This window comes from Hylobates moloch, unplaced genomic scaffold (genome assembly GCF_009828535.3).
Source record: "Hylobates moloch isolate HMO894 unplaced genomic scaffold, HMol_V3 SCAFFOLD_5, whole genome shotgun sequence".
In the NCBI taxonomy this organism is placed as follows: domain Eukaryota; kingdom Metazoa; phylum Chordata; class Mammalia; order Primates; family Hylobatidae; genus Hylobates; species Hylobates moloch.
This window is the reverse complement of record NW_026652280.1, coordinates 110,230,437-110,242,709: the sequence shown is the minus strand read 5'-3', so window position 1 is coordinate 110,242,709 and position 12,273 is coordinate 110,230,437. Positions and strand designations below refer to the sequence as shown.

Here is a 12,273-nt window from a genome sequence, read left to right as displayed (position 1 = left end):
TTATCTATCAATTTTAAAGTAGATTAAAATCTTTTATATTTGACAATTTCTCAATGTAATTTTTATCAGTTTTGCTTTATAGATTTACTTTGTTTCCTTAGGACACCAAAATATACTAACTTTAAACTTCTTTTTGAAAGGTTTCTCCATTATTTGCTTTTTAAAAAATACAGTGAATTCTCTGTTTGTATAGTTGAATTTCTTAGCAATTCTTTCATGATTTTAATTTTTCCCATGGGCACTGGAATTTTCATTTGCAAGCTTATCTTGAGTCAGAGCTTCATAATATGTGTATTTCTCTCACGACTCCCCTCACTAACTCTTCCCTACTTTTAGTTTTATTATTACTTTCACAGGTTCATCAGTTCAGAACTTAGTATTTTTTATACTGGAATCACAGTTGTCTCTTCTCTTGAAGATATTACACATTCCCATAATATATCAGTTTATCCCAGTTCTTATTGTGCAGCTGTTTCTGCTGCTTCCTTGTAGTTTAGGAAAATAATTTTTTATAGCCAGAGTCTCCACCACAACTGAGTGCTTTGAATGCTTTTCCTATCTTGCGGGAAATAAACTCCTAGATGTCTTTGCTTACTTTATTTTCAAGAAATAGAAACTTCTGCCTTTGACACTATGAATTTCTTCATATTTCTTCTTGACTGCAGATGTTATTTTGTTTTTGAATATGACTATATATTTTTAATATTTAGTCTTTTATCATTGGTATGTGTTTCAGGTATGGGGTGGGATTTTGTATCAACTTTTAAGAGCATCTTGACAAAGAATCATTATATAACCACAGTTGACCCTTGAACAACACAGGGGGGTTAGAGTCACCAACCCCTTGTGTAATCAAAACTTCACATATAACTTTTGACTCCTCCAGAATTTAACTACTAATAGCCTACCGTTGACCCAGAAGTCTTACCAATAACATAGTCAACTAGTACATATTTTGTGTGTTATATATATTATATACTGTATTCTTAAAGTAAGCCAGAGAAAATAAAATGTCATGAGGAAAATCATAAGGAAGAGAAGATACATACACAGTACTGTACTGTGTTTATTGATGCTGTAAATTTATGTTGTCTGTTTACAAGATGAATAGTCTGTGTCAAATGGTGGCAACTACAGTGGCAAACCTCAATCTACGGTACAAATCAAACTGTCCAACTTTTTGTTGTAATATCATGACTTTTCGCTGCCTCTTGGGAGCACTTTCAGATTGCTAGTGGCACTTCATATGGGTCCCATGGTGTTATTCAAGGTTTACACTACTGCGCCAAACAATGAAAAATACACAAGAACCACGAGAAATCACTTTTTACTGCAATATGCAATTTACTGAAGACACGGAGATGATTAGTGTCACAGGTTGTTTTAAGTGGATGCTTATAACACTTGAGCTCACTGCATAGCAAAAAGAGGTGTCTGTGAAATTATTACAGTAGTAAAGTATGTACTGCAATTAATCTTACACATTTATGATTTAATACTGCATCTTTACATTTGTTTACATTTCTCTTGACTATCAGTGGCACCATGTATGTCTGTGTATATGTAAGTTTTGATACATTTTACCTTTTTTAATAGATTTGTATATATTTCATGATACTAAATGGTAAAATAGACTAGTATCTACACATATGTTATTAATTCATGACACACTCAACTCTTTCTTAATATTTTCTCTATTTCTAGACCATGTGGCTTGTCTATGTGTTTTTCCACATTGTTGCAAATCTTAAAGATCATTTCAATATATTTATTTTTAAAAATTCATGTGTAAGTAGATCCATGCAGTTCAAATCTGTGTTCAAGGGTTAAATGTTTTATGATTTTTAAAGGGTTTTTCTGTGCAACACATTTTAAAAAGGTTTTCTATGTAAAATCATCTTGAATAACAAAGTGGTTATAAACTTCCATGCCATAAAGAAATACAGGAATTAAACCAAGATTCCTTTAGCTTCCATGTGCTTTGGTTTTTATTCATGATAAGACAAACAATGGGAGCAGATTATGAGACAGAGGAATAAGAAGTTAAACATGTATAGTATTAACTAATTGCAGTTATCAAAGAAGTAGTGAACTTGATAAGGTTATAGTAGTACTTCTGCTTCATGGAAGAAGATTGAACTATAATGTCACCACTGTGGCCATTCATCTTTCTTGAGACCATAATGAAATGAAAGTAGAGAAATATTTATAAATAGGCATAAACTCATAATAATAAAAAGATTTGAAGGCAAGGGGGAGGTAATAAATGGACAAGATATTTCAACAAATTTGCAGAACACAGAGTGGCTGGGAATGGCTACAGAGGGACTACAGGAAAGGTAACTGATGGAATCCCAGAGAGATTTTGGGTTCATAAACAATAGATACCAGTAAACAAATATATGCAAAGTACAACAAAAACCAAATATTTATTCAAGGTCATTATATGGAACATGGGCTCTACCTGAAATCCTTATGTGCCACCTCCATCCCTGGTATTTACCACTAGAATAACTATACAGCCCTCTTTTTTAAAAAATCACATGATTTCATTTGAGGAAAGTTAAAGCTTTCAATATGGATGTTAGTTTCCCAAAATAAAGTCTCCCTTCATTGTGAAATTTAACCAGGTCCACAGTACTGCAATATCCATTCCTGATTCTGAAGCAAAGCCTACCAGTTAGCCCATCCTTCCTCAAAGCATTCTACATAGAAAGCATCCAGTCAGTATTCCCACTCAGGGGATAGAATTAGTGACAATTAGGTCTACTCAGTGGAGGAACACCTGCTATTCAGTAGAGAAAACCCACACTAGCTACTCAGAACTTTATTCTTAAGCACAGATAATTAAATAATGGTTGACTACTACAGTGGGATATCATACAGAAATGCAAATAAATGATACATAGTTACATATAACAACATGGTTGAATCTTGAGCTATAGAAGCTGGACGTGAGAATACAGTTACATTTAATTAATATATTAAATATACCAATAGGCAAAATAAGCTCATAGTAATTGGGAGAGGGTATCAGATGGTAAGTGTATTAAAAATTCAAAGAAGTAGTTACCCCAAAAGTTAAGATATTGGTTACTTTTTTGGTGGGTGGGAATTATGATTTTGTGGGATACATGGAAGGTATTGTTCTGACTTTGGGTTATACAAGTGTTCTCTATAATAAGGAGAACATTTATGTTTTATATGCTTTTCTGTATACATGTTAAATTTCACAGTAAAAAATATAGTCAAAAAAGGGATCCCACAGGAGACAGACAATTCTATAAACACTTTTAATTCTCCATTTTAGTCAACTCGGAGAAGGTATATTCATAGAGTAAAAATAGGATGCTATGAAAAGGAAGCAATTAGAAAATGAAAAAAGAGTTCAGATTAAAAGTATGATTGCTGACATTAAAGCTTCAGTGAAGAGACTAAAGATAAAATTGATTTAATAAAGTTCCTGGAATATACGGGGAGAATAAAAGACTGAAATTTGAGAGAAAATAATAGAAACTCAGTCCAGGAGGTTCAGTTTCCAATTAGTGAGCATTTCAGAGGAGATAACTGAGAAAGTGGAGTACAGAAAATATCAAAGAAATAGTAGAAAAGATTTTTCCCAGAGCTGAAAGATACTGATCTTTAGTTTGAAAAGTACCTAGCACAATGACTGTAAGAAAAAACAAATAAAACGACTATACCTAAATTTAATCAGTGTTTAAGTGAAGATTCTAAACCTTGGAGAAGAGAGCTGAGTGTGAGGAAGTAAGATTGGGAACATATTAAGCCTATTAAAAAATAACATCAGATTTCTTATCAATTATACTGGATGTTAGAAGGTATTGGAATGGTACTTTCAAGAAGCTCTGGGGGAAAATTATTTCCAACCTTAAATTTGATACCCATATGAAACAAAATTAAGTGAGAGAGCATAGCAATGACATTTTCAGATGAAAAGGTTTACATCCCACACACTTTTGTGGGAAGTTATTTCAGAATGTGATTCAGTAAAACAGGTGTAGGCAAAGACTTAGGACTGAAGAAGCAATAGGCATAACTCTGGAAAGCAAGAAAAGAGAAGTGGCAAGATGACACTGTGGAGTATGCCTAGAAAATGACCAGATTGGGAGGAAGGTCTCTAGTGGAGTAAGGAGCGAGGGGTGACTCAGTATAAGTAACATGGTTGCTAGGCTAGGATACAATAAATGATTAGGGAAAGTGATGGGAGACAATAGGAAACCAGTAAGAAAATCTGGAGAAAACTAAAAGCTATACAAGAAAGTCATAGTTAAAACATAAGGACAACTAAAATGCAGCATGATTTTACACAGTTGATGTCTAAGGAAAGACTGGGCAGCTGATAAGATGGTAGTGTCACTGAATGAGTCAAGACATTTTGACATAACCGCAAAATAGAGGTTATAATATTGATGGCAATATTTTGTCATAGTTGTTTTGATACATACATATTTTAAAATAGTTCCTCTTCAAATGTAAAATCACTGCTCTCTTGTTCATTACCAAAAAATGTGCTGAAAAAGTACCACTAACCTTAACCCCATCCCAAATGCCCATTAAGTATAAGGGACTCTCCCTGTCTACTCTATTCATTTCTGTATTGTTTTAATATTTTACAAGTTATGTGTTAACTTCTATGATTTTTTGTGATTATAAAATGTGTCAATTTGTTAGAATTAATCTAGCTTCTAACTATAATCTATTGTATAAATCCATCCCATATTACCGTCATTACAAAATTATTAATGTAAGTATGATGAGTATGGAAAGCTATTCAAAATTTAATTGTGAATTTCTTGTTCTATCTGAAATGTAGAATAAGACATCTTATTATTGCTCTGTCTTCTGCTCCTCCAAGTGACTTCTATAATACCCAACCACTTAATGTTCGAGATTCAGGAAGCTTTCATAAAGCAGAGGTGTCCTTTTAGATATTTAGATGGAAAATAAAGAATATCATTAATCTTAGTTGAAACCAAATGGCTTTTTTTTTCTTCTTGAGACAGTCTCATTTTATTGCCCAGGCTGGAGTGCAGTGTTGCAACTTCTGCCTCCCAGGTTCAAGGTATTCTCATGCCTCAGCCTCCCAAGTAGCTGGGATTACAGGCGTGCACCACCATGCCTGGCTAATTTTTGTATTTTTAGTAGAGATGAGGTTTCACCATGTTGGCCAGGCTGGTCTGGAACTCCTGACCTCAAGTGATCCGATCACCTTGGCCTCCCAAAGTGCTGGGATTACAGGTGTGAGCCACCACACCTGGCTGCAAATGGCCATTTTATATAGTGTTCAAAACCTGGCAAAACAAATTTATGGTGATAATAGAAATTAGAAAACAATGGTATCATTGGGTATTGACTGTGAAGGCCACATGAGGAAAACTTTTATGATGCCAGAAATGTACTATAATTTTATCTTGGTTGTGGCTTTGTTGGTATATACATGTGTAAACATCAAAATTATACACTTAGCATTAAATTAAAAAAAGAAGTGAGAAGTAATAGCATTTGAGATGAGGTAAAAGTGAATTATGGGAATATTAGCAGACATACTGGTTAAGGTGAATGATAGCTCTTTTCCCCCATTTATTACTTTCTACAACAAAAGATGATTTTTAATTATATAAGTTACATGTATTTAGATAATTATAAGTGTCTAAAGTTAAAATTGAAGGGCTCCTTCCGTAGAGCATCGCTTGAGCCCAGGAGTTTGAGATCAAATCTTTTCTATGTATACACCAACATTCTTTAAACACACATTTTGAGAAGTATCAAACTGTATAGATAATTCTGAAATTTGCTCCCCCTGCCCACTCAACAGCATATAATAGATATCTTTTAGTGTCGGATTATAGATGCACCCTGATTCTCTTTAATGATTGTGCAGTCCTCCATAGTAAGTTTATATCATAACTTAGCCTCCTCCCTAAACATTTCAGCTTATCTTTAGTTTTTTACTAATGAAAATAATTCTGATTAACTTTTTTTCATCCATATTTGTATATTTCTGCAAATATTGTTATAGGATAATTCCAGAACTACAATTCCTAGGTTAAATTTTGTTAGCTTCTGCAAAATTATCCTTCAGTTTCAACAACCGGGAACCATAATCTTGCCAACATTGGATATTATCAGTCTTTTAAAATGTTTGCTGATCTAATGGACAAAAATGGAATCTCACTGTTTTAATTTGCCTTTTTCTGATCATTAGTGAAATCGGGCATCCTTTCTTATGTTAATTATAAATTGATGTTTCTTTTTTTGTTGTGTGTACCCTATTTTAATTTTCCTTATTTGTCAGGAGTCGTCATTTATGAGAGTAATCCTTTTCTTGTTATGTATGTTGCAAATTTCTTCTCCAATTTCTAGTCTTTTAGATTTGTCTTTTAGCTTTAACTTATGAAGCTATCCATTTTTCCTTTATGACTCCTTCATTTTGTATTTCGCTTAAGATCATTTACTTAGGAAGACCAGATATGTTCTTATATTTTGTTCTGGAAACTTATTCTTTTGCATTTTATGTTTAAATCATTAATCATCCACAAATGTATTTTGTGAGCTAAATATATGAATATTAGTATGTTTTTTTTTTCCCGTAATGGATAGCCAGTTTTTGCCGTAAGTCACTGAATAATCTGTCTTTTCCTCACCAATTTAAAAACCAGGGGTAGTACTATATGAATGAATAAGGGTTATAAGAAATGTACTTTTTTTTTTAATGCCGAGAGGAGGATGTCAGTTTTGAAGCAGAGTTCAAGGATATAGGGCAGGGTTTGTAGAAAATCAAAGATAAAAGAGTATGGTTGCCTTGGGAGCTGTAGTGTCAAATTGGATAGGTTTAAAAGTGTAGGTGGGATGAAGTAAGAATATATCTAGGACAAACAAATATAGGCATACCCATATGTTTATATGCTTAGCTATATGCTTTGCTTTACTGCACTTTACAGATATTGCAGGGTTTAGTGTGTGTGTGTGTGTTTGCAAATTGCAGATTTGTGATTACCCTGTGCTGAGAAAATCCGTCAGCATCATTTTTTTGACAGCATGTGTTCGCTTTGTGTCTCTGGGTCACATTTTGGTAATTCTTGCAATATTTCAAATTTTTTCCTTAGTATTATGTATATTATAGTGGTCCATAACCAGTGATCTTTGATATTATTGTGTTTGTTTTGGGCAGCATGAACAGCACCCATAGAAAATGACAAACTTAATAAATTATGTTGTGTGTTCTGACTGCTCTACCAACTGGCCATTTCCCTGTCTCTCTCCTTTGGCATCCCTATTCTTTGAAAGACAACAATATTAATATAAGGCCAATTAATAACCCTACAATGTACACCTAGTATGCATCAATATTAATCCTTTAATGGCCTCTAAATATTCCAAGTAAAAGAGTCATATGTCTCTCACTTTACATCAAAAGCTAGATGTAATTAAGCTTAGTGAGGCAGGCATGTCAAAAGCCAAGAGAGGCCAAAGGCTAAGCCTGTTGCACGAGTTAGGCAGATTGTGAAAGGAAAGGAAAAGTTCCTGAAGGAAATTAAAAGTGCTATGCCAGTGAACACATGAATAATGAGAAAACAAAACAGCCATATTGCAGACATGGGAAAAGTCTGAATGGTCTGGGTAGAAGATCAAACCAGCTACAACATTCCCTGAAGCCAAAGCCTCATCCAGAGCAAGGCTCTAGCTCTCTTCAATTCTGTGAATGCTAAGAGAGGTGAGGAAGCTGTAGGAGAAGACTTTGAGGCTTACAGAGGTTGGTTTATGAGGTTTAAAGAAGGAAGCTGCCTCCAAAACATAAAGGTGACAGGTGAAGCAGCAGATGCTGATGGAAAAACTGCAGCAAGTGATCCAGAAGATTTTTTTTTTTTTTTTTTTTCAGAAGATCTAACTAAGTTAATTGATGAAGGCGGCTACACTAAACAACAGATTTTCAATGTAGATGGAACAGGTTTCTACTGGAAGAAGATGCCATCTCATAGATGGAGAGAAGTCAATGCTTGGCTTTCAAGGACAGGCTGACTCTTGTTGGGGGCTAATGCAGCTGTTGATTTTAAGTTGAAGCCAGTGCTCATTTACCATTCTGAAAATCCTAGGGCCTCTAAGAATTTTGCTACATCTACTCCCTGTGTCGTCTGTAAATGGAACAGCAAAGTTCAGTTGAGAGCACATCTGTTGATGGCAGAGTTTACTGAATATTTTAAGCACACTGTTGAGAACTGCTAAGCAAAAAAGATCTCTTTCAAAATATTACTGCTCATTGACAATGCATCTGGTCACCCATTTTCTGCAGTGAAGCTGCCCAAGGAGATTAATGTTGGTTTCATGCCTGCTAACAACATCCATTCTGCAGCCTGTGGGTCAAAGAGTGATTAAGACTCTCAAGTCTTATTTAAGGATTGCATTTTGTAAGGCTATAGCTGCCATACATAGTGATTCCTCTGACAGATCTCAGCAAAGTAAATGGAAAACCTTCTGGAAAGGAGTCACTATTCTAGATGCCATTAAGAACATTCGTGATTCATGGGAGGAGGTCAAAGTATCAACATTAACAGGAGTTTGGAAGAATTTGATTCCAGTCCTCATGGGTGATTTTGAGGGGCTCAAACTCAAGTGGAGGAAGTAACTGTAGATGTGGTGGAAATAGCAAGAGAAACAGAATTAGAAGTGGGGCCTGAAGATAGGACTGAGTTACTGCAGTCTTATGATAAGACTTGAATGGATGAGGAGTTGCTTCTTACAGATGAGCAAAGAAAGTGGTTTCTTGAGATGGAATCTACTCCTGGTGAAGATGCTATGAACATTGTCGAAATGACAATAAAGATTTAGAATACTACGTAAATTTAGTTGATAAAGCAGTGTCAGGATATGAGAGTGGCCTCCAAGTTTGAAAGAATTTTTACTGTGGGCAAAATGCTATCAAACAGCACCACAAGCTACAGAGAAATCTATCGTCTTGCAGAGAAATCAAACAGGAAGAATCAATCAATACAGCAGACTTTATTGTTGTCTCATTTTTAAAAATTGCCCCAGCCACCCCAGCCTTCAGCAGCCACCACCCTGATGAGTCAGCAACCATCATCATCAAGGCAAGACCCTCCACCATCAAAAAAGAGTATGATTTGCTGAAAGCCTCAGATCATTTGCATTTTTAGCAGTAAAGTATTTTTAAAATTAAGATTTGAACATTGTTTATTTAAACATAATGCTGTCAACACAACTTTTATACCTACTGGGAAACCAAAAAGTTTGTGTGACTCACTTTTTTGCAATATTTGCTACATTGCAGTAGTCTGGATGCAAACTTGCAGTATCTCTGAGGTATGCCTGTGTGTACTAAAATTTGTATGAATAGTAATCAAGGGGAGCAAGTCAACAGCTACTTATGTTATGCAAGGTGATATTATAAAGGAATTCTTGGGCCTTTTTTCTTTTTGTAGATGTATTATTATCTTTGGCTTAGGAATTACCATTAACCATTGTATAGGAACATGTCTAAGAGTGAGCTCTTTTTGCTTAACATCAGATTTAAGTTGAGCTTTCATATTTAGTCATAACTTATTTATTTAAAGCTATTAATATATAAAAGGTAATTATCAATTCTGGAAAAGTTTGGCTCTATGACAGTGTACAAACTGTAATTCAAGAAAAAGACTACTAAGTATGCGAAGCACCACATCCAGAGAAAAAAGATTTTCTAGAAAATTGGATACACATATAGAGGAAAGTGATTATGTGCAATTACTTATGGGACTAAATTTGAAGTATGTTGGAAATAGGGTTGTCAATGTAATTTTAAAATTATTGACCTCTAACATAGTCATTATAATTGAAAATATTACTTTATTTGTCTTGTCTTCCCTTGCCTTTACCTGTATCCTTGTGTTTTCTCCTTTGTTACAGATCATACATCTGTCGGCGGTCTGGGAGACAGTTTTTATGAATATTTACTGAAAGCATGGTTGATGTCAGATAAAACAGACCATGAGGCAAGAAAGATGTATGATGATGCTATTGAGGTGATTATTTCCAGAACATTTTTCTACTTAACAGATGGGATGTACAGTGTATTTGGTAGTGACTAGATGAATATCTTATAACCATTTTATTGTAGACATTCAGTAAATACATATAAGCATTTTATTATATGCATTCACTATAGAGTTTGTTACTATTTTAATAGAAAAGCCTCATATTAAGTCTTCTTTTATTTGTGACATTTTGAAGAAATTTTTGAAGAAAGAATTTATTGCAGTCCAGGTGCAGTGGCTCACGCCTGTAATCTCAGCACTTTGGGAGGCTGAGGTAGGCAGATCACTTGAGGTCGGGAGTTCAAGACCAGCCTGGCCAACATGGTGAAAACCCGTCTCTACTAAAAATACAAAAGTTAGCTGGGCATGGTGGTGCATGCCTGTAGTCCTAGCCACTTGGGAGGCTGTGGCAGTAGAATCGCTTGAACCTGGGAGGTGGAGGTTGCAGTGAGCTGAGATCTCATCATTGCACTCCAGCCTGGGTGACAGAGCAAGACTTCGTGTCAACAATAAATAAAATAAAATAAGAATTTATTTTCGTGTATTCATGAAAATGGATTTTACTTACTTTTAGTTAATGTTTACAGAGACTGGAAAAACTTCTGACTTTATATACATTTTCATAAACATTTTTTCTTTCAAATGAACCCTTGAATCTACACATTGAGAGCCTTATGGGTAAATACTTAAATAATGACAACACACTTATATAGTATTTTATACGTGCCAGGCACTGTTCTAACCCTTCTTACATATATGAGATCATTTAATCATTATCACCATTTTACACATGAGGACCTTAAGGAACAATGAAGTTAAAGTAACTTGCTGAAGGTTGCATTGTTGGTAATTGATGGGTCCTGGAACTGAACAGGCTGGCTGCCGAGCCAGTGCTTTTAACCACTGTATTATATTGTTTCATATTTAAATGACTTCATACCATGATATTGTGACAGTTTATAATTGGAACAAGATTCATTCTAGGAAGAATTTATATGGAGTATTTCTAAGAAAAAACTGTGAAATAGAAAAGTAAGTCAAAAGTGTGTTAAGTGTGTTTAGCAGGTTATTAGCTTCGTGCTCTATTATAAACTGATACCTACCTAACGATTTTAGTTATTTTTTAAAAGTTGTATATTTTGTATATAACAACACTGTGCTGATGTAGTCAGTAATTAGTTGTCAGAGTTATAACTTTTGTTTGGTTTGTTTTTTTCATTAAAGCAAGAATCTTATCCATTTTATATCCCTACTGTTTAGGCATGTAATTTGTTACAATTGCTTTTAAAAAATGCACAGGAGTTGAACTTAATATGTGGCTCACAGTGTTTTGCCCATTATAGGTACTCAACAAGTGTTTATTGAGATATTGTGTTAAATAATAAATTGAACTAAAGGTACAACCAAGAATATAAATTTTAGTAGGAGAACTTTATTCTCTTTTATTAAAATTTAAACCTAGAAAGTTGTATGATCCAAGATAGGTTATTATCTGGGAAGAATTTAATATTCTTAGAACCATGTTGTTGAAGACAGCTCTTAGTAATTCCCACTAGACTGTGGCCTCCTTTGAGGGCAGAGACTAATTTATTTATCATTATCTCAGCACCTAGCATGATACTTGAAACATAATAAGTATTCCGTAGTATTCGATAAATGCATGAATATATTTAATATTATTATATTTGAGAAAATGTGATATATCATATACCATGTAATAAATTAATTTTGTTTGTTTTCTTGTAATTTTCTTTAAATCTATTTTGACTTCTGCTTAATTTTTTCCAAAGGAAAAAAATTATATTTGTCTTTTTTTTTAATTGTACATGCTTTGAAAGGCATGATAACTGTTTTGAAAGTTAACCTTATAAATTCACACTATTTTTCATGAATCATCTGCTATATGTTATGTATCCTGTAAATATTTCTGTACTTGCTTTCTTTTCCCTGTTTTTATTAGTTTTATTAGTTTGTTAAATCAAGAATAGGTACCTAATAAATGTTTTTTAATAACAGTTGATCAGCTTTCACTTTGAGACATGATCTCAAGTATGCAGTCTTTGCAGTGTTATTTTCAAAAACTATTCTATTAGCGTATTGTAAAATAAATGACATGTGGAATGTATGAAAGAGATAGGAATGACCACTTAAGATTCATTCTAATTTGAAATACATTATTTTTAAACTTTGTCTTTCTGAGCTATTTTACTTAAATTATTCCATA

The 12,273-nt window shown here is 33.9% G+C and overlaps 1 protein-coding gene across 2 annotated transcripts in view; it reads left to right on the top strand.

Moving 5' to 3' along the window:
* The window catches only part of MAN1A2 (mannosidase alpha class 1A member 2), a 176,262-nt gene that overhangs the window by 127,244 nt on the left and 36,745 nt on the right, over positions 1-12,273 (top strand). For both annotated transcript variants that reach the window (XM_058439415.1, XM_032154871.2), the window contains exon 9: positions 9,922-10,037. In XM_058439415.1, coding sequence (XP_058295398.1) covers positions 9,922-10,037 — 116 coding nt within the window. The remainder of the gene's footprint in view (positions 1-9,921; positions 10,038-12,273) is intronic.